The following is a 25,572-nucleotide window of genomic DNA, read 5'->3' as shown; positions in this document are numbered from 1 at the left end:
GAGAATGACTGGTTATTATGGATGATAAATGAGTTAGCACAGTGCCACAAGGCTGCACAAATACTGTGTAAATAAGGTACCCTCTTGCAATGGTGTGGCCTCCTTTGGATGATTTCAGATCAGAAAATGCAGAAATCCGTATTGGAGAGAGCTCTGTGTAATACTGCACTGGATATTACAGAAATCTCAACGCATGCAAAAATAGTCCAAAGGCTGTCTAGGTGTGTTGCAAGGTCCTTTTGCATAACAGTGGTCATTTAAACTTATTGACAAAGTCAATAGGAAAAGAAGAAGTGAAATTCGGCAGAAAGGCCAGTCACAAAGGAACACTATGGGAGAAAATGCTGAGGACTACTTCATAGACGCTTTCCTCTGTTCATGAAGAGTTCTCAAATGCTCATTGAATGCCTGCTCACTTTGGCAAATGTAAAATATGAACCAAGCTAGGATGGATAGTTGATCATTATGCCTCCAGTCATAAAGTGCTGCTATGACCATGAGAACCGCTTCTCACCTATATTCTGTTATCCATCTTAATGCATACCTGGGGTTGCTGTGGACTGCTTATGCAAACCTGCCCTCAGAAGCAACATAAATACTGTAATACTTATTTGTACTCACTTAAGCATATGTGTGGTTGAGCAAATGCTGTAAATTAACTGCCCATCCTCTGGTCTGTGCCCTAGGCCACAGTCACACTATAAATTTAAGGCACCATGACGCTACTTCAAATAGTCATATTCTCTCAGAGAATCCTGGGAGCTGTAGTTTGTGAAGGGTGCTGAGAGTTCTTGGGAGACCTCTGTGTCCCTCACAATTCCTAGAGTGGTTTCACAATCCCTTTTCCCAAGGAACATTTTGCACTGTGTGTGAGGAAGAGCTCCCCTTTGTCCGTCCCGAATATTCCAATGTGCAACTTCATTGGATAATCTCTGGTTTAGCATTATGGTAGGGGGAGGAAAATGTCTCTCTATCCACTTTCTTAACACCGTTAATGTCCTTATTCATGTCCGTCACCCCTAAACTAAATTGCCCCTCATCTCATCCCAGACAACATCACAGGTACTGTGTACCCAACATCTGCCTCCAACACTCTTGCCCAGTCCTACCTTGCCCCTCAACTGGTTACTTGGCTCACATGGCAGTGTTTTGGTTCAGAGGATGCCAGGGTGACTGGTGTCTGTCTGCTCTGCTGTCTCTACTCTTCTCCCTCCAGCCTGAGTGATGGGTGGTTTCTGCTGCACCCACTGCAGCACCCATGACACAATGCAGCATGTGATGTGTCTTGCTGTGTTGCTGGACCCCCATCAGCCAGTTGTTTGCCTGGACAGTTGGCCAATGAGCAGATAGACAAGCTATTCTTCTCCCGCCTTCCCATTTTTGAGAAGAGCAGAAAAGTAAGCTGAAGGGTTGCCAGGCTAACAAAGACAGGCTCCACAGAGCATGTGTAGCTTGCCACACTCACTATCTGAGGAAGTGGCACTGGGCAGCAGCTGCAGCAGCACCGCAGTAGTCTATGGCAGACATCTGTGAGCCATTCACCAGCAAGTAAAACTAGGCCAAGAAGACACAGGGAAGAAATGGATGAAGAAAATGGTGGCCAAGTGCCATTGCTCATCTGCTGCACGAGACAACAACATCATTTCACCTAATGATAGAGCTGCCCTTGCTTCAAAGTCACATTTCATACCTGGCCTCTGCTCCACCCTGAATCTTCATATTCTCTCTCTTGCACCATTCTGATATAATTAGACCACAATTACAACGGGACAGATACTCACGTTCACACTGTGAATAAACCTGATGCTGGATTGATAATTTTAAGCAACTCTGTAAAATCAGATCGATGATAGAATAGGTTGCAAGCAGAAAACCAGAAAGGAACCATTTTTGAAAGACAGGACAGTAGTTTTTATGAGTGTGAAACTACATGTGACTGAGCATGTAATGGGGTCTGGTCCTGAAACACTAAAAGCACCTAGCAAACCCACTTTCCAGACCTGACAGTGAAATGGTTGTACAATGCCTACTTCATAGCACTTTCAGCTCTCTGAAAAAAATAATTATCTGGTCTTCAGTCTGTGTTTTGAGCTTAATTAGCTGGCATCCCACTCTCCCTCCGCCTTGTCTTTCATTGTATCACTGAAGCTGATAGAAAGATTTCTGCTTTATCTTTGTAATATCTCTTCCCTTTGGCCATCTCAGTTCATATATTCTGAGCAGATCAATATTTCTCAGCTTTATTCTGATACATATGATCCAAAGCACAGAAACGTTTCCTCCCTCAGAGGCAAATCATTCACTTTATAGAGGGAGTTAGTACTGTGCCCTTCAGATGCTGCTGAACGAAAAAAACTTATTGGCCCTGCTGCCTGGGGCTGATTAGAGCTGTATTCCTACAACATCAAGAGCAGGGGTCAGCAAACTTTTTCAGCAGGGGGCCGGTCCACTGTCCCTCAGACCTTGTGGGGGGCCGGACTATATTTTGGGGGGGGGGAATGAACGAATTCCTATGCCTCACAAATAACCCAGAGATGCATTTTAAATAAAAGGGCACGTTCTACTCATGTAAAAACACGCTGATTCCTGGACTGTCTGTGGGCTGGATTTAGAAGGCAATTGGGCTGGATCCGGCCCCCGGGCCTTAGTTTGCCTACCCATGATCATTATCGGGCTCACTGGATCAGATTTTCGAAATGACCCAGTTGTCTGGAGCATAGGATGTGAAAATAAATGGCTAGGCTTTCAAAGGCACGACCAGAAGAATGGGGTGTGCAGATGATCAATGGTACATCTGGATTATAAAATGATTAGGAATTTACTGGGAGTAGAATTGCTTGCTGCTTTAAATTAGGATGATAGCACTTCCATTAAATAATGTACCCTCATGCTGTCTTTAAATTTTATATTGTACAACAGGGAGCTCTTCATTATTGCTCTGTTCTGCTGTCTGAATGACTTTTAAGTGTCTTGTGGACACCAGAGAAAGAAAACCTAGGAAGATTTACTTACTATATATATATATATATCCCACCTTTTCTCCAAGAAGCTCAAGGAAGCATGCATGGTTCTCCACCCATTTTATCCTCATGCAACCATGTCAGGTTTGTTAGGCTGAGAGACAGTGACTGGCCCAAGGTGAACTACATGGTTGAGTGCAGATTTGAATTTGGATCTTCACAGTCCAAGTCCCCACTACTGGCCATGCCAGCCAAGGCTGATGAGAATCCATAGACTCATAGAATTGTAGAGTTGTAGCTCCAACAGTATCTGGAAGTCACAGGCCTCACCCTACCCCTGGACTATTTATTTATTGGATTTATATCCCACCCTTTTCTCTAAGGAGCTCAAGGTGGTGTACATGGTTTTTCTCCTCATTTACCTCCAAATGAACCCCATGAAAAAGGCTAAGCTGAGAGGTAGTGAGTTGCCCCAACTCACAAGGTTCTTGTGAGGGCAAAATGGAGAAGAACCATATATGCACCTTGAACGCCTTAGAGGAAAGGTGGGATATAATGTAGGATCAACCTAACCAACACCATTAGCTTTGTGCAAGGACTTCCATTTCTTCCCCCCTCTCCTTCCCTCATGTGCCCCACGCCCCAAAAATGGTCTCTGGAGTGTGTCAGGGAACTCCCTGCTCCCCAAATTCAGAGGGAACGGGGGAAATCTGGAAGTGCACCATGTTGAATTCCACCCACTATCTTACAGAAGAACAGTTGACACCTGTAACTGAACAATCAATCTTTGGTCATTCAAGGTGTAATTGATGCCACTAAACAACAAGAAGTGTGAGGGAGGGGGGCTGTAGGGCAGCATGAGATAGCCCCCACACGCACTAGCTGTGTCCTTGGTGAGCTTGGGAATCTGTGTGTGCCAACATATGCATTTAAAGCTCTTTCATGTGTAAGGGGGCATCACTGGACCAATCGGAATCCCCTCATGTGAAGGAGCTCTCTGAACATCCTTCAGTGTAGGTGTGAGTCACCTCATGGGGCTGAGGAGTGACCCTGCTGTGCTACTGGCATGATGGATGTCCATTTGAATGTCCCAAACAAGACAAGCCAGCACAGAAATAAGGCTAAATTGCTGTAGTCATACCTCAGGTTGTGAACGTGATCCGTGCGGGAGACACATGCGTGACGTGATTCGGCGCTTCTGTGCATGCGCGTGACGTCATTTTGTGTTTCTGTGCGAGCGCCGAAACCTAGAAGTAACCCATTCCGGTACTTCCGGGTTCGGTGCGGTCCGCATCCCGAAAACTCACAACTTGCAGCGTTCGTAACCTGAGGTATGACTGTATTTAGATGCCATTGTATGCATTGAATACTTGCCTGCATAGGAAAGGGAAAGGAATTTCCTGATAGATGAATGAAAGAATATAATTGTTACTGATAATTATTGAAGACTGCAGTCCTCTTCCATTATAATTAAGGGGGGTATTTTTATACCAATCTTAACAGGAACAGGCTTGCAGCTTACTGACTATGATCAGGAATTATAGTCTTCAATTATGCATTTCCATTGATATTCCATTTGCCCTTAAATGAGCTTAACTTGAAAAGACATTCTTACATATTTTACTGCACTATTTTCATCTGGAGGGGCATTCTTGCACTATAACAACAAAAGAGGGACCAAAAAAAAAAAAAGTGCTCAGAATATTTGTGGTATGACAGGATTTCAGCTGAAAGCTACAGGATATACCGTCATTGCAAACGAAGTGGTATGATCACCCTAGAACTTTTGCAAGCATGAGCATGATTGAAAGTGGGATTGCGTGTAACCACCTCAATACCATCATCAGCACAAATTGTATAATGTAAGCACAATAAAAAGGACATTTGGTGGTACCCATAGAATGGCGTAAGACCTAGAAAGGCTCAGTCTCTTCACTCTCACACTGCTTCACTCTACTTCCCACTTTTAGCTCTAAGCTCAGCTCTGCCCTCCAGAGCAAATCTCTGCTCTGAATCACTACAAGCAAGGAAAGGAAGCCAAGGAATCTGGCTGCGCCTCTTTTACTTCTTTATCAGTTAGCTTTGACTACAACAGTTTTATCTCTGATGATCTCTTCTAGGAAGTCCTACCTACAGACTGGTGAAGAGTAGCAACAATAGCTTTAAATGACTTAAACTTGCTCAGAGTGATTGAAGGGAGAACTGCAATAGAATCATACAGTTGGAAGAGACCACAAGGGCCATCGAGTCCAACCCCCTGCCAAGCAGGAAACACCATCAGAGCACTCCTGACATATGGTTGTCAAGCCTCTGCTTAAAGACCTCCAAAGAAGGAGACTCCACCACACTCCTTGGCAGCAAATTCCACTGTCGAACAGCTCTTACTGTCAGGAAGTTCTTCCTAATGTTTAGGTGGAATCTTCTTTCTTGTAGTTTGGATCCATTGCTCCGTGTCCGCTTCTCTGGAGCAGCAGAAAACAACCTTTCTCCCTCCTCTATGTGACATCCTTTTATATATTTGAACATGGCTATCATATCACCCCTTAGCCTCCTCTTCTCCAGGCTAAACATGCCCAGCTCCCTTAGCCGTTCCTCATAAGGCATCGTTTCCAGGCCTTTGACCATTTTGGTTGCCCTCCTCTGGACACGTTCCAGTTTGTCAGTGTCCTTCTTGAACTGTGGTGCCCAGAACTGGACACAGTACTCCAGGTGAGGTCTGACCAGAGCAGAATACAGTGGCACTATTACTTCCCTTGATCTAGATGCTATACTCCTATTGATGCAGCCCAGAATTGCATTGGCTTTTTTAGCTGCCGCGTCACACTGTTGGCTCATGTCAAGTTTGTGGTCAACCAAGACTCCTAGATCCTTTTCACATGTACTGCTCTCAAGCCAGGTGTCACCCATCTTGTATTTGTGCCTCTCATTTTTTTTGCCCAAGTGCAATACTTTACATTTCTCCCTGTTAAAATTCATCTTGTTTGTTTTGGCCCAGTTCTCTAATCTGTCAAGGTCGTTTTGAAGTGTGATCCTGTCCTCTGGGGTGTTAGCCACCCCTCCCAGTTTGGTGTCATCTGCAAATTTGATCAGGATGCCCTTGAGTCCATCATCCAAGTCGTTGATAAAGATGTTGAATAAGACCGGGCCCAAGACAGAACCCTGTGGCACCCCACTAGTCACTCTTCTCCAGGATGAAGAGGAACCATTGATGAGCACCCTTTGGGTTCGGTCAGTCAGCCAGTTACAAATCCACTGAGTGGTAGCATAGTCAAGACCGCATTTTACCAGCTTTTTTACAAGAATATCATGGGGCACCTTGTCAAATGCCTTGCTGAAATCAAGGTAGGCTACATCCACTGCGTTCCCTTCATCTACCAGGCTTGTAATTCTGTCAAAAAACGAGATCAGGTTAGTCTGACATGACTTATTTTTCAGAAATCCATGCTGACTATTGGTGATCACAGCATTCCTTTCTAGGTGCTCACAGACTGTTTGCTTAATGATCTGCTCCAGAATCTTCCCTGGTATTGATGTCAGACTGACTGGGCGGTAATTATTTGGGTCCTCTCTTTCCCCCTTTTTGAAAATAGGGACAACATTTGCCCTCCTCCAGTCTGCCGGGACTTCGCCTGTTCTCCAGGAATTCTCAAAGATGACTGCCAGTGGTTCTGAGATCACATCTGCCAGTTCTTTTAATACTCTTGGATGCAGTTCATCTGGCCCTGGAGACTTGAATACATCTAAACTAGCCAAGTATTCTTGTACTATCTCCTTAGTTATTCTGGACTGTGTTTCCTCTGCTGAATCATTTGCTCCAAATTCTTCAGGTCGGGCATTGTTTTCTTTATCGGAGAAGACTGAGGCAAAGAAGGCATCGAGGAGTTCAGCCCTTTCTGTGTCCCCTGTTTGCATTTCACCATCTTCTCCTCTGAGTGACCCCACTGTTTTTTTGTTCTTCCTTTTGCTACGAACATACTCATAAAAGCCTTTTTTTAATAGCTGAAGGATAGTTTAATAGCTGAAGGATTTCTTGTCAAGCTCGTCCCCCCCCCCAAAAAAAAGTGTTTTGGACTGGTTCCTTAGCATTCAGAACTAAATATAAACTATGTTATTATATACTAAAATATACTACCTCACTACTTAAAAGCAAATATTTTCCCTCCATACCTTTAGGTATGTCACAGATCACCGAAATATTATGTTGAATTTTATTATCTGGATTGTCAACCTGCTTTGTTGTGTTATTTGCTGACAACATCTATAGCAACAGCAACAACAGGGAAAAAAATTACAAACTGATTCATGGCTAGAGTTCATCAAAGCAGTGTACGAGATGATAAAATACAGTGCCCAGTTTCTGAAATCATTTCTTAAAAGCTCTTAAAACATCGGGAGCACTTCAACGTTGCACTCTGACAATTGTTCCACCAGGGCAAGCATTTTGGCTTGTCAGATGGAGCAATCTCCCCTTTCCTCCCCCTGCATGCTGTTTTGGGGGTTCTCCTGACTCCCCCCAATTTTGGGGGGGCACATGTGGGGGATGAGAGGGGCAGCCCCATTGTGCAAGCAGAAGTTCTTGTGTGGGCTACTGTTGACAGAACCCATTTTAGTTAGATCCCATCCAATAAAACAACATCTTACAAATGCTAGAAAACAACAAAACCATATCTGCAAGTATGCAATCGGTATTCCGTAAGTTATTGGGTTACCCATCGGGGCAAGCCTTCTTGAATAAACATGCCTTCAATAGGCACCTAAACATAATGATGTTACTGCTCAGTGCCTGACTAGTGCTATTCAGTATATATCCATTACGCAGCAGGTGACATGGTCAATAGTAATATTAATCCCACAACACACTAAAGCAAAAATCACTTGCTGCCCAATAATATCTCGGTCAATTCATCACTAGTAGCACAAAATTCACATACAGCCAGATGTGTGCCCCTTTGCTACATTGCTAAATTTGCAGTTATCTGACTACAGCAGACTAAAATTAATAAAATTATTTTAAAAAGGACAGTCCCTCAGGAGGAGGGACAGAGCACTGGCCAGGATGGAAGCCAGTGCAATATGTTTGACCCTGTTACTATTGCTGGAAGTAATAGACATGACAGGGTGGATTCTTGGCCAAGGTGTTGAAAGGCTTTTTCCAAGTGTTGCAAGATGCCCCAAGTGGTGCCACCTACATATTGATATAGAATCATGGGTGGGGGCCCTCATGGAACCAATTTAGGCTGTGCATGGAGGAGGAAAGGGAGAGAATGTTCAGCTGCACAGATAGAAATCATTGTACAGGTAGAAAAATTGCCGTAGTACTACGTTGGGTTCCACCCATGATATGGAATTAGATGTTATGAATCACGAACTCCTTAGGCTAAAGCCTTCTTCTATCTCTATTTGAATAATTTCACTCACTGTGTTGTTGCACCAATAGCTTTCCAGAAGTTTTTGTTCCTTGCTGTTTATTGAGTTACTTAGAGTTCAGCACTTGCATCCAGGATCTCCAAGCCCGCTGGTATATAAAAGACCACATCTGCTCATAAAATAGCTCTCATGTGGTCTGTTCTACAGGTATATCTTCAAAAGAATCTGATCTGCTGCTCAAAAATATATGAAATTAATTTGCCCGGTGTTTCACTGGTAATTATATATTTGTTTTATTAACAAGTGCATTGTAATTTTCTTGTGTGATTCATTATTGCTGCATAGGCCTGATTTTTCTTTTCTCCACTTGCTGTCTAGAGACAAGTTGAGAGATGGAGGAAGTGGTGGTTGCAGGCATAGCAGGGAAGCTGCCAGAATCAGAAAACTTGCAAGAGTTTTGGGAAAATTTGATCAATGGAGTGGACATGGTTACAGAAGATGACCGGAGATGGAAACCAGGTAGGTCTAGTGATCTTGATGGCCTTCTCGGTAGTGGCACCCTCCCTGTGGGATGCCCTCCCATCAGATGTTAAGGAGTAATTATATAACATCTGAAGGCAGCCCTATATGGGAAAGCTTTTTAAAGTTTAATGTTTTACTATGCTTTATATATGCTGGAAGGGACACGGGTGGTGCTGTGGTCTAAACCACTGAGCCTAGGGCTTGCCAATCAGAAGGTCGGCAGTTCGAATCCCCACGACAGGGTGAGCTCCCGTTGTTCGGTCCCTGCACCTGCCAACCTAGCAGTTTGAAAGCACGTCAAAGTGCAAGTAGATAAATAGGTACTGCTCCGGCGGGAAGGTAAACGGCGTTTCCGTATGCTGCTCTGGTTCGCCAGAAGCGGCTTAGTCATGCTGGCCACATGACCCGGAAGCTGTCTGCAGACAAACGCTGGCTCCCTCGGACAGTAAAGCGAGATGAGCGCTGCAACCCCAGAGTCGGCCACAACTGGACTTAACAGTCAGGGATCCCTTTACCTTTACCTATATACAGTGGTACCTCAGGTTACAGACGCTTCAGGTTAGAGACTCCGCTAACCCAGAAATAGCACCTCGGGTTAAGAACTTTACCTCAGGATGAGAACAGAAATCGTGCTGCGGTGGCACAGCGGCAGCAGGAGGCCCCATTAGCTAAAGTGGTGCTTCAGGTTAAGAGCAGTTTCAGGTTAAGAACGGACCTCCGGAATGAATGAATTACTTAACCCGAGGTACCACTGTATGCTGCAAGCCGCACAGAGTAGCTGAGGCAACCCAGTCTGATGGGTGGGATACAAATTATAAGTTGTTGTCAGGAGAAACAGAAACATTGGAAAGAATGAACTCTAAGGGTCATTGAGTTGTATGACCTTTAAGGAACAGGAACCACTCTGTTCAATCCTTCTGCCTCAGAGGTTGAATCCATCTAAATCCATGGTTCCCAACGTGGGGCACACGCCCCACAGGGGGGCAATTTGATTTTTAAGAGGGGCAATTCGAGAATGAGTTACTAACAGTGAATGGCCTTTTACGCTTCCTCCACGTGAATAGGAGTTCACCTTTTGAATAATAAGAATTATATGTCATGGGGGTGGGGGGCAATAAGGATTTTAGAGATGCTTAGGTGGGGCATGGCCAAAAAAAGGTTGGGAACCACTGTTCTAAATTAATCCAACCAAATCTTTGTCCGGCTTTCCCCCCTGTATAAATAGAAAGCAAATAACACATACAAGCTCGGAGAATAGGAAAATAAGTTCCATGATGTCTGCCTTTACCAAAAAAACACCTAATTAAACTATGGTGCTTTTGCAAACTCTCCAGATGATATAAGCAACTCTGCAAGAAGTTTTGTGCAATAGCAAATAGAAATAGAAATAGAAATAGCAGTGACATACATAATAAGCACAACCAAGATGCAATTTCTAATCACAGAAGAAGTGATGTAGAAATAGCAGTGTCATACATAATAAACGGCCTTGGTCCTGTATATCTGAAGGAGCATCTCCACCCCCATCGTTCAGCCAGGAGACTGAGATCCGGCGCCGAGGGCCTTCTGGCGGTTCCCTCATTGCGAGAAGTGAGGTTACAGGGAACCAGACAAAGGGCCTTCTCGGTAGTGGCACCCGCCCTGTGGAACATCCTCCCACCAGATGTGAAGGAAATAAGTAGCTATCTTATCTTTAAAAGACATCTGAAGGCAGCCCTGTTTAGGGACGTTTTAAATATTTAATGCTGTATTTTTTTAACATTCAATTGGAAGCTGCCCAGTGTGGCTGGGGAAACTCAGCCAGATGGGTGGGGTATAAATAAATTATTATTATTATTATTATTAGCACAACCAAGATACAATTTCTAATCACAGAAGACGTGATGTAAATTTTCTTTCTTCTTTTGAAATTTCAGGACTTTACGGACTGCCCAGGAGAAATGGGAAGCTCAAGGACATCAGCAAGTTTGATGCCTCCTTTTTTGGAGTTCACCCAAAGCAAGCTCACACGATGGACCCTCAGCTCCGACTGCTACTGGAAGTCTCGTACGAGGCCATTTTAGATGCCGGTGAGCAAAGAGTTCTAGAATTCTGCTCCAAAAGCTCTAGTTACATTCAAATCAATCGTGTACAAATTGTGTCGCTTGCACAAGATAACGTAAACTATTCACAGACCCAAAGCACACCAAACTTTGTTTTCAGGACAGCATATATGTAGGGGGACATGGGTTGGGGCAGGGAACCGAAGCAAAAAGATTCTGTCCACTGCCTAGATTCTTTCTAGCTTCCAAATCTAGAAGAAATAATCTAAATATGGTTTTCCCCACTCTGTGACGTGAGGGTTGGCCGTTTTTAAAAACAAAACAGACTTTTGGAGGAATTCAGTGTTGCACTCTTCTGATTGTTCCCCCGATGTGCTTTTCTGGGGTGTACATGATCCATTGGAGCAAATGAGGGGGAAGAGGGGAGGAAACCCTGTTGTGCTAGTGGGAGCCCTTCCACTGGCTTCTGCTAAGCACAGCAGTTTAGTTAAATCCAGGCCCTTTGCCGAGAGATCTAGCTTCTATTGTTTGTCAGAACACCATGACCATGCATTTTGATAAACTTACCTTGGAACTAAATGATGAAACCACCGTTGTGAAGGCCTTGACATTTCTATGTCTTTTGAAATTAGTGTCACACCTTTGCAAAGTCCCCGTTGCGACATGCTTCTTGCAATTTTGACAGTGAAAGAAAGATTATACAAAAGTATTAGCAACACTAATAACTGGTATCACTAACAACGGGTAGCAGTGTTGAAAAGACGTGTTAGGAAATGTGTCCACAGCTGACACGTCCCTCTCTGACAGAGCTCCTGGGATCTCTTGAAGACACGTTTTCCAACCTCTTTTGCTATGTCCTCCAAATGAAGCCTTCCTGCTCATTGGTGTAAAATGGAGACAGTAGAGTTTCCGATAAAGTGGAAAGTTTAGATAAAACTTTTTGAAATCTCATGGCTGGCAGAGACAACACTCTTCCATTTTTTAGGAATCTAAGTTGAGATGCATTGGTGGGCCTATGTTCTTATTCTATCATCTGTTAATTATTATTGATTTTTGTTTTGTTTAGTTTAGTTTATATCCTGCCCATATCCGGCTGGGTTTCCATATAATGTTTATATGCTGGTTCCTTTTCTTGCAAGCTTCAATGCTTCCTACAAAAAATAAAGTAAGATTCAATTATCTTAAGAATTAGGTTCATTTCACACATTTTCTCCTATATGTCACAGATGGGAGTCATAATCTGCTTTAGAGAGAAAGAGGATCACGTTCGCCAGCATTTTTTATAATCAGCAGGGGCATCATGCATTGGCTTGTCTTGTGCTCTTTGAACACATTTCCCATTTAATATACTCCCCACCCCACCCCCCGTTCAGCAATTCACTGCATATTTCAGGAAACAATGTGGGGTAAAGTTGTAATTTTTGCCTGTCTCTTTGCTTCGGGTCATTTCTGCCAAGAAAACTTTATACTCAAAAGGCCGTGAGGGAAGGACCATGTTTATATAGTTGTGTTTTTTTTAAAGATTCCAAGTATTTATATACCACTTTCAATCAGAAAGACTGCAAACAGGAAAAAGAAAGTCAAAGCACCTATTTCAGTAATATAATAGCCTGGTTCATATGATACACTAAACCAAACCTTGGCTATTGAGGACACACAAATGTTGGGCGTGCCAGAGAGCACCTTGCAGCCACTTTGCTTCTCCGTGGTCTTTTTTTTTTTTTTTTTTTTGCTTCTGGACCATTGATTTAGCTTAGCATGAGAGATGACACAGAATAACAACACCTGTGAGCTTCTACCCACCATCCTTGCCCACATCCTATTAGCTATGTGGTAGGGATCATGTGAGGGACGCAGGTGGCGCTGTGGGTTAAACCACAGAGCCTAGGACTTGCTGATCAGAAGGTCGGTGGTTCAAATCCCCACAACAGGGTGAGCTCCCATTGCTCGGTCCCTGCTCCTGCCAACCTAACAATTCAAAAGCACGTCAAAGTGCAAGTAGATAAATAGGTACCACTCCGGCAGGAAGGTAAATGGCGTTTCCGTGCGCTGCTCTGGTTCGCCAGAAGCGACTTAGTCATGCTGGCCACATGACCCGGAAGCTGTATGCCGGCTCCCTTGGCCAATAAAGCGAGATGAGCACTGCAACCCCAGAGTCGGCCATGACTGGACCTAATGGTCTGGGCTACCGTTACCTTTAGGAATCATGTGACTGAGTTCCATGGTTGCCTGAGTTCTGTGATCATACACACTTTTCCTTACAAGCAACAATAGTTAAGATCTTTCATAAACTGCCTTTCTCCCCCTTCTTGTCCCTACTTCTGTGTCCTGGGTTGTGTTTCCTCCCCGCCCCAACCCTTTGGTTCATGGACCAAGCACTTAAGTGTCAAATGTTTCAAGTGACCTCATCCGTTCTTTGACAATTCCACACCCTGCTTTTCATTTCTCACCACCAAATATTCAATGATATTTATTATATTTCTAATATTTTCTTTCATTTGGTGGCCTTCTCCCCTTTTAGGAATTAATCCAGCTTCCATTCGGGGCACGGACACAGGAGTGTGGATTGGTGTGAGTGGGTCAGAAGCTGGTGAAGCGTTTAGCGTAGACCCTGAACAGTTGCTGGGGTACAGTATGACTGGCTGTCAACGTGCTATGTTTGCCAACAGAATTTCATACTTCTTTGATTTCAAAGGTAAGTTTGCATCTATGGAGGGCCAATGGACCGATTATCTCATGGCAGGGCAGATGTTTGGTCAGACAGGGGAAGATGCAGGAAAGTTTGTGATGTAGGTGAACAGGATCCATAACAGTGCTGCAGAAGTCTTCAGTACAAAGAGCATATATTCTTGATGGATGTTTTGCAAATTCTAATGGGTGAATTACTATGGCATTGTTGAGAATCACAGCGCTTGACAAATGTATTGAAACTCTTTATGAGTAGGCATGTGTGGGTCAAACCAGGGCTGGAATTAATGTGCCACCATAGTTAACTTTCCTCTCTGTAAACAGAAGCCTCTCCTGTTATCACATCTTAAAGGTTTTGTTCCCCAAGAGAACAAAAACTATGGCCTTAAGAAAGCTGAAAAGGCAAAACAACTGATGGTGGCTTGTTGTCTTCTTTCTTTCATGGTTTTCGTTCCCAAAGGACCAAGTATGTCCATCGACACAGCGTGTTCCTCTGGCCTCGTTGCTCTGGACAATGCTTACAAAGCAATCCGCAGTGGACAATGCGACTCAGCCCTTGTAGGCGGAGTCAATCTCATACTGAAGCCCAACACTTCTGTGCAGTTCATGAAGCTTGGCATGCTTAGTCCTGAGGGTGCCTGCAAATCCTTTGATGCTTCAGGTAAGGGGTTTGTTTTCATATTCGGCCATGTTTTGGAAGCAGTCAGCAGCACTCCCATTTTTGAGGGAGTGTAAATCTTGGTCTTCTCTTGGTAAATTAAGAAGTCCCAGCTCTTTTCAGGATAACAAATATCGGAACTGACAACAGCAGTGTTCAGTTGCATGGCTTGTTCTCCTCCAGTAGCTAAACCGTTTGGTTTTCGCTTTCTTCATTCTCTGTTTTTATAAGCTTTCTGTTTAACTGGTCTCCAGAAAAGACAGAGAAGGCATCACTGTTCTTTCAAGGCTATTCTGCAATAATGAATTGCTTTTAATTGCTTTGTTTTGTCTAAGAGCTTCTTTGTGGGTCGTAGACAAACCAAGCTTGAACCGAACCAAGCAGGAATGGAAGGCAGTTTGTTCTCAAAGTACAGGAGTATTTTAGAATAATAGTCTGTTCTTTTCCCAAAAGATTGGCTCTTTAATAAGAAACTAGGGAGATAAAAATAAATAACTTCTGGGACGCTTAGAGGGTGATGTCATACAAAACACAGCAAAATGGAACCAAATTATGAATACATAATACTAGGCAGGTCTTAGAGGAAACAAGGAAATATGAGGTAACCTCAACCTTGTTCTTTTTCCTTTTCAAATGAAAGTATCTTCAAAGTTATGTATCATTGGTATCTTGTACTAGTTTGAACGTTGCAGTTAAGTAAAACAGGTTCTTCACTATGTGTGTGTGGGAAGACTTTTAACTAGCTAGAAAAATATAAATACACACATGGGCCTTTTTTTAACTGACTGGCTGGGGAAGATCTTATCTATAACTTAATTGGACGGTAAAGGTAAAGGGACCCCTGACCATAAGGTCCAGTTGTGGGCAACTCTGGGGTTGCGGCACTCATCTCCCTTTATTGGCCGAGGGAGCTGGCGTACAGCTTCCGGGTCATGTGGCCAGCATGACTAAGCCACTTCTGGCGAACCAGAGCAGCGCACAGAAACGCCGTTTACCTTCCCGCCGGAGTGGTACCTATTTATCTACTTGCACTTTGACGTGCTTTTGAACTGCTAGGTTGGCAGGAGCAGGGACAGAGCAACGGGAGCTCACCCCGTTGTGGGGATTTGAACCGCCGACCTTCTGATCAGCAAGTCCTAGGCTCTGTGGTTTAACACTCACGATACTTTCTCTAAATCATTTAATCTGCTTGTTAGAATACTTCAGGGGCAAATACATCAAATCCACATAAAATTAATAAACAATACTGGAATAAATATATCACTAGCTATCTATATGAATAAGAGAAGTACAGTTACTTTAGAAGAACTACTAGGAAAAGTGTGAGACACAGACAGACTGTTAAAACTACCACATTTTATATGACAATGATTTGTTTAATTTGTTTTCTTCTGCTAACCTTATTGATTCAAGTAGTTCAAGTGCTCAAATTTATTTGAACAGAGCATTATAATGAGATGTAATCAGTAAAGCTATTACGAGCTTTATAAGTAGTTCTCACAGGAGTTTTTAAAATATTAAGTGGTTTTAAAATACCTTGAAATGAAATACTTAAAAACTAAACAAACAAGATATAGGACTTCCTTCCTTCCGCTTCTTCTCTGGGCACTTCCAGATTGTTGTTGTTTTCAGGTGGAATTCAGTCACATACTGGCTAATTCAGGTTGCACAATTATATTGCACAACCTGCTTCCCCAAAAGATCAGATTTTTGTATGATAAAGAAAGTGTTCTGGAAAGTGAGGAATAACAACACTTACTTTGATGCAACGTCATCTAACTTCCACACGGTCAAATGGGAGTGAGTTCTTATCAAATAGGCAACACTGTCTGATCTCCTTGCAAACAAATCAGGATAAACGCACGTGCCTTGTGTAACGCTACTATATTCTGTGAACCGCCCTGAGAGCTCATGATGAAGGGTGGTATATAAATCTAATAAAATAAAATAAAATCTGCTTTGTCTTGATGCCTTTTCGCAAAATAAGTAGGTTGAGAGGTATTTGAGTGCCCAACCATTTTAAAGATGAATAAGTGCTATTTGATGCTGGCTTTTGCGTTTCGCTTGCTCAGCACCCTTGAGAAAGTATGGCTAGAAACCCAACTATCTAAAGTGGATTACATGTGGTGTGGTGATGGTGCTTCTCTTGGCTCTGGATTTCTGCAGGGAATGGATACTGCCGATCAGAAGCTGCTGTAGTTGTTTTCCTGACCAAGAAGTCCCTAGCCAAACGGGTTTACGCTACCATAGTCAATGCTGGGTGTAATACCGATGGATTTAAGGAGCAAGGTAAGATTTGTTTAAAATTAATATCTGGAGCTTGCGACATTCTAAGATGCATCCTGGTAGACGATGGAATGTAACCCAGTGGAGTTGGGAATAGTCTCACCTTGTTCAGTTTGGGTGTTAACTGTTTTTTGCAATTAGGAACATAGGAAGCTGGCTTATACAAAGTCAGACCATTGGTCCATGTAGCGCAGTATTGTCAACACTGACCGGCAGCAGCTCTCTAGGGTTTCGGAAAGGGGTTTTCCCTAGAGCTGCCAGGAATTGCATGCGCTCTGCCATGCAGTTCTTGCCCTTCTCTAGGATCTGATGGTGCATCATGGTGCTTATCTCCTCTTCCCCCTCCCCACCAAGCCGTTTTCCACTTAAAAAACAACAACCCAACAACATCCTTTTTGAGAAGCAACAACAAAAGTTGGTGTAAATGCCCGGATATTCAGTTAAAAATATGGAAGGCTAGATAGTGTGCCTGAAGTGTGGAGGGAAGGGCAAGGCTGAAGGCTGAGCAGCGTTCAGTTTGCTGGCACGCATATCTGTCCATTTCCTTGGGAAAGCCGGTCTTACTATGTGGCCAAGGCACATGCTGTGAGCTCATTTATAATATGTCCCTCTTCATCCCATGTGGGCTTCTGTAGCAGAGTGCTTTAGTTTAGACCCAAGCAATCCATTAAAGAGACAGCGTCTCTGACTTAAAGCTGAATGAATCCATATCCTTTGTTGTGAAAAACGAAGGTGCGTCCCAGTGACTGGGTCTGCCTTTCCTTAGATTTTGGAATGCGGTATAGTCATGTGTCATCTAGGGAGCACATGGAAAGCACAGCTCTCTTGGGTGTTGGCGGTGATGGGGTGGGGAAGGTGCTTCTGAAAGTAGCCTTTGCAGTTTACAGTGTTGGATGCTCAATGTGAAATTTGTGGCATCCTCCTCAAAATACATAGCAGCTAGGTGGTGCTTTGTTCAAAGCACCTTAGGAGAGCCTTATTCCCTGATTGAACTGAAAAACTTCCTGAATCAAAGCTCACAGACAGGAGCAGTTTCCCGAGTGGGGTTAAGCAGCTGGATTGGACGGGCACATGACTCTTGTGTCCTCCTGATGCCCTGCTTCGCAAGTCTGGGATGTGGGATCGGATTTGCAAAGCAGGGGCAGTCTGAGAAGCAAAACATGCCCTTGAAAAAACTGTGCCTGGTGAAATGGTCTCCCTCGCCCCGCCCACTAGGCCTCTGAACACTTCATTCAGCACATGTTGCACTTAGAGGCAAATTCTGCCAAAGCAAGATTTAGTTCACAACCTACAGGAAGACATATGGATAACTTCCTTGTATGAATCCAGGAATTGACCATTCTTTTTGCTTCAGGTGTAACATTCCCCTCTGGATGGATGCAGCAGCAGTTGGTCAGTTCCCTGTACAGGGAGTCTGGGGTTAAGCCTGAGGAAGTGGAATATATAGAAGCTCATGGCACAGGCACCAAGGTTTGCCCTCTCTCCATGTCCCCTGTTCTGTCTCTCTTTTCTTTCATTCAGCGCTAGTTTCTTTTTAGTTCTATATTATTGTAGTTTGTTTGGGAGCAATTAAATTTCCCATTTGACGCTTTCATTGGATATAATAAGTTACCTCCTCTCATCTCCACTCACTCCACAATTCCTCTCAATATATTTCAGAAACGTTGGGGTTTGCACCCTGGTTTCACAGTGTTAAATTCCTCCATGTGAACATGTGTGGGGAGGCCTGGCCAAGACATTTTGGCCCCCGAGGCAAACTGCAAAATGGCGTTCACCCCTCTCATTCCAGTGAAGAAGAGATGAGTGAAGATCTACATCAGGAACAAGGGTGGGGAGGAGACCAGGAGCACGTCCTGTTCACCAACAGGGTGCTGTACAGGTGGTGTTGGGGGTGGGGGCTGCCAAGGCAGTGGCAGATCTGGACTTTAATGAGAATGCCTCAGCCATTACTGTCACCGTAGCAGCGGCAGCAGGAATTGTATTCCTTTCCCCATATTTAGTTGCACACCTGCATACACAGCTGTTCAGAAAAAAATCTGACAGAGCTCACCAGACTTGAAATCTATCCAGTAACTCCTCCTAACTTCCTGTCTTTCTCCGTTACTAGGTTGGAGATCCTCAGGAAGTGAACGGCATCGTCAACGTCTTTTGCCAATCAGATCGACCACCACTGTTGGTTGGATCAACTAAATCTAACATGGGTCACCCAGAACCTGCTTCTGGTCTTGCTGCTTTAGCAAAGGTAAAAAGAAAAGAAAAGTTGATGTCCATTCGTTTGTGTTGGGCAGGAGAGAGAGAGAGAGGGAGAGATGTTGAATCAAAATCTGTTGGGGGACTTCAGATTTATCCATTGTAATTAGGGCAAATCATGTGGGGGAAGGGAAAGTAAGAAGGTCACTTGGCATGGACCTCAAGCTCAGGGGGGGGGGCAGGTCTCAGATGTAGTTAAGTGTTAATCTTTTGGCATTATCAAATGCCAAGTTTCACAGCTTGTTTTTATGGGCATCAGACCAAAATGTGACACACACACACTGAGTTGCAAATTTAAGTAAATAAGAGATGTGATTTGTTAAAAGATCTTTTTGCTGCGTAACTGATCTGGATTTTGTCATATTAAAACATTAAAATGTCTGTAAATATTAATAAAAATATTTTGGTTCTGATTAGACCTCAAAAAACAAGTCCTCTAAGATCAGCTGGTTATGTAAACAAACTACTCACTCTTTGGGGGAAGGTTTGGCTGCCTTATTTTGTTTCCGTGTGTCATTATTTTTAATATTTATGATGGCTAGGGGCTTCAAAGGCTAGAAGTGAGTGGGCCAGGCATCCCCAAACTTGGCACTCCAGATGTTTTGAGACTACAACTCCCATCATCCCTGACCACTGGCCATGTTAGCTAGGGATGATGGGAGTTGTAGCCCCAAAACAGGGCTGAGTTTGGGGGTGCCTGTTGTAACCAAACCAATGCACAGAGTTAGAGCTGTGCAACTTGGTCCCTTGGGATGAAAGGAGAGTGATAAAGTAGTGAGCAGAGGGAAGAGAAGGGGGGAGGGAGGGGAAAAGACGTCTTGAAGAGTCTTTCTTTGGCTTTGTATGGTGTTTGTGGCTGTAGGCTTCAGTGCAGCTGGGACAGATATAGGAAGCAACAGCTGCAGTGGAGATTTGTGACCTCAATAACATTTGCTTGCCTCAGCAAATAAATTGTCCATTTTCTGTCATATTTATTCATCTGTCAAAGGAAAATGTGCCTTGGTGGTGCATTCATTGCTATGCAAAATAATGATGGCACATATAGTGCAGTCCTCTGCATATCTGCTTGTAAGTGAGTTCCATTGAGTACATGGGGCTTATTCCCAATGAAGTGTGCGTAGCCAGTCTCTGAAGCCTAAAGCCTTGACTCATTGCAGTGCAAAACCACAATGGCTTTTGCTCTGTGGATTTTGTTTGCAGCAGCATTTCTTTCACAATACACTTGCCCCGTGACACCCATCATTTCAGCATCCCTGATCAACACCAGTGTGTACAGTTCTGAGCCAATCAGAAAGCACACATTTTAAAAGGAAGAGGAACGGAACCTGTGAAAAGTGGGAAAGAATAGCTGGATGGTGAGAAAGCCAAATGTGTGGAATGGTCATAGCAGATAGGATCATAGCTCCAATACCTCTAATCAACGAACTATAATTAATGTGTCACAGCGTATGATACAGCAAAATTTAGGGATTAGATGAGTGGGAGCTGCAATTTGAGAAACAGGTTCTGGACAAGCATTCTGATTTGCTTCAAGGCACTTATCAAGTTACTTCACCATTCTGAGCCTTAAATTCTCAGTAGAAGATGATTCTGACCTGCCAACTTCTGAAGAATTGATTAGTCTGATAATTAGATATGACACAAGAAAAGGTGCTAAGTGAGGATACATGTCCTGTTGATATATTAGTAGATTGAACTGCAATGATTATCTTCTAATGTAAAATTTGATTCCTGAGGATCTCAGGTTTCTATCCCAAACCATGCAAAATATGCATGATTGAAAAATGTTCTTAGCCTGCACTGTTATGTTCTCTATTTCTCAGGTGGTTCTCTCTTTAGAGCATGGTCTGTGGGCACCCAACATTCACTACAACACCCCAAATCCAGATATTCCTGCCTTACAAGATGGTCGTGTACAAGTCGTTACTAAACCAACCCCCACAAAAGGTCACCTTTGTGGTATCAATTCCTTTGGCTTTGGAGGCTCAAATGCCCATGTCATTCTGAGGCCCAACGAGAAGACATCTTCCTCCCCGGAGACTCATAATTTGCCACGATTGGTGCAGTTTTGTGGAAGGACTCAAGAAGCAGTAGAAACGTTAATAGAACAGAGCAGAAATCTGCAGCAACACACAGCACTTCTGAGCATGCTCAATGATATCTCTGGGATACCAGCGTCATCCATGCCTTATAGGGGCTACACCTTGATTGGCAGCGATAGCGATGTGAAGGAGGTTCAGAATGCTCAGTCCTCAGGGCGGCCCCTGTGGTACATCTGCTCAGGTAAATTGCATACTAATCATACATGCAGTCTCCTTTTGTTTGAGCCTAGATTTCTAATTTTGCAAAGCTTTATGTCGTGCCAAATAGCCTTATGATTTATTTAATACAGTCATAAAGCTGAGTAGCTCACACCGATTATAGGAGGCACAGACACACACACATAGAAAGAGAGAGAGATTTAGGAAAGTGCTGCTGCTCAGTGGCAGAACATCTGCTTCACATGCAGAGGGTTCCAGGTTCAGATCTCCAGCATCTCCCTAATATGGCTGTGAATGTTCCCTGTCTGAAGCCTTGTTGATGTGGACAATACTGAACTAGACAGACCAATGGCAGTAAAAGGCAGCTACACACACCGGTAGTATGAAATGATGCTTCTAGCTAGCTAGAAGCAGTGCTATTTTTCTAGAAAAAGAAGTGCTAGAACTCACCATGAACACTTCCAGTGAGCCAGTGCGGTGTAGTGGTTAAGAGCGGTGGACTCGTAATCTGGTGAACCGGGTTCGCGTCTCCGCTCCTCCACATGCAGCTGCTGGGTGACCTTGGGCTAGTCCCACTTCTCTGAAGTCTCTCAGCCCCACTCACCTCACAGAGTGTTTGTTGTGGAGGAGGAAGGGAAAGGAGATTGTGAGCCGCTTTGAGACTCCTTTGGGTAGTGATAACACGGGATATCAAATCCAAACTCTTCTTCTTCTTCCCTTCTTCCATTGTTCTCTTATAATGGCAATGGTGCCCACCTGAGAGGTGCTGGAACTGAGTTCCAGCTGGGAAAAAAAGCCCTGGCTTGAAGGGTTTCATATCTTTTACATCTGAAGCACCACTCTCAATGTCAAAATAAAATGTCACATCCTCATGCTCTTCACATACCCAGCAGCACTAAAAGGTATTCCTCTGCTTGTTACATCTCATAGGCATGGGCACCCAGTGGAAAGGAATGGGGCTTAGCCTGATGCAGCTCGATCTCTTCCGGCAATCCATCTTGCGTTCAGATGAGGCTCTGAAAGACACGGGCCTGAAGGTTTCCGATCTACTCGAGAGCACGGATGAGAACACTTTTAACGACACTGTCAATGCTTTTGTTGGACTTGCTGCTATTCAGGTAAGAAGGAAGGTCTCCCCCTTTGCTTTGTGCCTCCCATGAAAAGGGACTCTTCTGATGGCTCACTGTTTTCCTCATCAGTTCTAGTGATGTACATCATGTAGACAAGTCATCTTTGCAACCCACCTTTCAGCCCGGGATCACTGGCAACTGGTTCCAGTTTCCATGCGAAAGGCTTTGCTTTTATTCTGGCACTGTAGAGGAAGCAAAATGGAAAGAGGAGCATTTCTGAACACTCCCATTTCACCTTCTGAGCTGTCCTGTCCTTAGCCCTTTTAAGATGGCTGTGTGCGGATGTGAGCCTTTACAACACCTCCATGCTGATTGCTTATACCTGCATAGGCATACCATCTGCTGCCATTATTCTGCAGGTTGGCACATAGAGACAAAAGTTTTGATGTTAGCTCAGAGTCTTGCTCTTTGTTGTTGCTCAAGAGCAGCAAGTTCTGCTAAGTGGGTGTCCGGATTTGAGTGTGACAATAGGGGGATGTTTCTGTTGAGTACATTTAGTGATGGGATCTTTGTGCACACGTAACAGCACTTTCCTAAAGAGCTAGGGAAAACAACAGATGCCTTTTCGACAGCAGGCATTCAATAAGCTGGATGGGAGGAGGAAAAATCACTAGATGTGATTTTTTTAAAAATAAAGAAATGTGAGTTAAGGGTCAATGCTATTAGGCTTTCCTGTTTCCAGGGAACAATGTTTTGTAGTGAGTAGAGTATTAGATTTGGGCCTTGAATCCTTACCCAGCCATGAAGCCCACTGGGTGACATTGGGCCACTCATTCTCCCTCGGCCTAAGCAGGTTGTGAGGATAAAATGGTAAGGGGGAGAAACACTGTAGGCCTCTAGAGCTCCTTGGAGGAAAGGTGGGGTATAAATGTAATAATTAACAAATAAAAATGTATCATGTGGCAAACTCCCCAAGGTAAGATTGCATATGCTGTTCTACATTTTGAGCCTGCTTGGCTCCTGCTAAGGAGGAAGCAGAGGGCAGCGTGAGGGCAAAGAGGAGGTGAATGAGCAGCGTGTGGGCCTACTAGGAAATGCAACAGAATGTGACTGTGGATTGCATAAAGCAACTGATAAGCAAGATTTCCTCAAGTGTAGGAATAGGATAAGTTATTCAGCAGACCCATAAGCATTGTGCTGTTGCGGAATGAAGAAGGCAGTAGAGGAGGAGTGAAAAGGAATTTTGTATGGCTCTGGCACTGAGGGGCTTCCAGCACATGGTAAAAACTCCCCTCATTTCCCAGGATTTCAAAGGCCATGTTTAGAGTCATTTTTTTCAGCCTGTCATCTTCCTCTCCCCCCATTTTTGTATTTTAACATTTATTGTCCTTTTTTACTGTTGCTTTTAATTGTATTAGATGAGTTCTGCAAATCACATTGCTTGTTTTTATGTAAAACCACTTTGAGACCGCTTTGACTGATAGAAAGCGGCATGCGAGAACTCCACACAAAGGCATAAATAAAAGACTGCTGCCCATTTTCTAATCCCCAGATTGCACAGATTGATCTTTTAAAGGCCATGGGTTTGCAGCCTGACGGAATTGTTGGTCACTCGGTTGGGGAGCTAGCCTGTGGCTATGCAGATAACTCCTTAAGTCACGAAGAAGCTGTTCTTGCTGCCTATTGGAGGGGTCGATGCATCAAAGAGGCCAAGCTACCACCAGGAGGCATGGCTGCTGTCGGTAGGTAACTAGATGTGCTCTATTATTTATTTGTCAGATGATCTGTTTTAATCTTACCTTCACTTCACAGAACTGTTCTCATCTAGTTGCCTTAATGCAGTATGGGGCAGGTTTAAAGAGGCTGGATTTATTTACCCTGGGCAATATTTGATAAAATTCAGAAAAATATCAGAGTTTTTACGGATTGAGGTTTCGTTGCTGTTACATGCCGTTAATCGGCCTCCAAGTGGACATTCTGTAGACCGGTTTTGTGATGCTTAAAAGCAGGCAAGCATTCATCAGAGCATATATAATATGTCTGACAATTGGTTATGTACAACTGGTTGATTATAAGTCACTCGGCTTATAAGGAGTCAGACAATTGGTCCATCTAGCTTAGTAATGTCTATATGGACTGGCAGAAAATCTCCAAGGTTTCAGTCAGGGTTCTCTCTCATCCCTACCTGGCGATGTCTTTGATCTTCTGGAATCTTCTGCATGCAAAACAGCTGCCCTACTTCTGAGCTACTGCCAGCCTCAAAGGTCCTTTCTTTTCAGATTGGTACCTACACCTACTTACATAGTTTCTTTAGGATTAGCAAGGTGCTGTTGGTATTGCACATTGTAAAATCAGATAAGAGCATTTTTTTTACACAGGAAATTCAAGCATCGCAAAATTGTCTCGTAAAAATTCATCTTCTTTATACTATCTAAATGGTAGACAATAACTATAAACTATCCTAATGCATAGTACAAGGTAGTATTACGACTCTCTAGTAAAGCTACATTTCAACAAAATACCCTATGGAACATTTCCTTTATAAAGTATTCATTTTAAAATTGGTAAGAGATAGACCTAGAAGAGACTGTTATGAGGGCGACTGAGAGACAGGATTATATTAAATCTGCTATAGTTTAGGAAGCTCCTTAGCAAGATCTCATTGAAGCCCGCACTCAAAAGGTTTTATAAAAAGGACAATTTATGTGCATCAATCAGACCATAATCTGCATGGGTAGCCAAAATGATGCCTGCCTGATGTTGCTGGACTACAGCTCCTATCAGCCTTACCCATTAGGATAGTGGTAGCTCCATCACTAAGGAATTAGTGAGGTTCTACAGGGTAAGTGTTGATGCCTAAGCCTCAGAGGCTCAGTTACAGATAAATATTGTTACATATACAGACAGCAGTGATTGCTAGGTTGGTCAGTTTGTGAGCCCTTGAGGGGATGCAGCAGGTTTTTATACTGATATTGCACATTGGTTTCAGTTTGCTTTGTGTAGCTTTGGAAATGTATTAACATGCAAGGGGGAAAGGTTTGTGACTGGACCTCCCACTGCTCCCAACATATGGTTGGTTTGATCTTTTGCTAGATTAGCTTGATTTTTAAGCATCTAACCTCTGAGTATTATTGTGCTTTATGCAGCTGTAATTCTGTGCACGTTTAGTTATGACTCAGTACTTCTGAGTGAACATGCATAGCATTGCACTGCACACCTACTTGTTTATGGATTAGGATGTGAGATTTGGGCAACATTCAATCTAGCTGTCTGAAGAAACATCCTTTCATAAGAACCTATGTGTGTGTTGAGATCAGCAGCTGATTCTGTCATTGGTGGTTCCACATCTAAGTTAAATCTAGTATGTGGCAACCAGGGAGAGGACTTGTTTTGTGGTGGCACCCCAACTATGGTATTAATTCGTCCCTTGTGAAATAGGATTGGTGCCAACATTTAGGAGTTTCTGGC

At 43.5% G+C, this 25,572-nt stretch overlaps 1 protein-coding gene across 1 annotated transcript in view; it reads left to right on the top strand.

Annotated features, from left to right (window-relative positions):
* FASN (fatty acid synthase) overlaps positions 1–25,572 on the top strand; it is a 60,440-nt gene that overhangs the window by 3,974 nt on the left and 30,894 nt on the right. Inside the window, exons 2-11 of the mRNA XM_053375648.1 lie at positions 8,706–8,846; positions 10,766–10,918; positions 13,413–13,586; positions 14,040–14,240; positions 16,404–16,526; positions 17,878–17,993; positions 18,631–18,765; positions 20,597–21,056; positions 21,965–22,152; positions 23,657–23,846. Of these exons, the coding sequence (XP_053231623.1) occupies positions 8,720–8,846; positions 10,766–10,918; positions 13,413–13,586; positions 14,040–14,240; positions 16,404–16,526; positions 17,878–17,993; positions 18,631–18,765; positions 20,597–21,056; positions 21,965–22,152; positions 23,657–23,846 (1,867 nt within the window). The 5' untranslated portion in view covers positions 8,706–8,719. The remainder of the gene's footprint in view (positions 1–8,705; positions 8,847–10,765; positions 10,919–13,412; positions 13,587–14,039; positions 14,241–16,403; positions 16,527–17,877; positions 17,994–18,630; positions 18,766–20,596; positions 21,057–21,964; positions 22,153–23,656; positions 23,847–25,572) is intronic.

The sequence above is a fragment of the Podarcis raffonei genome, chromosome 2 (assembly GCF_027172205.1).
Source record: "Podarcis raffonei isolate rPodRaf1 chromosome 2, rPodRaf1.pri, whole genome shotgun sequence".
NCBI lineage: Eukaryota > Metazoa > Chordata > Lepidosauria > Squamata > Lacertidae > Podarcis > Podarcis raffonei.
This window is presented reverse-complemented; position numbering and strand designations above follow the sequence as displayed.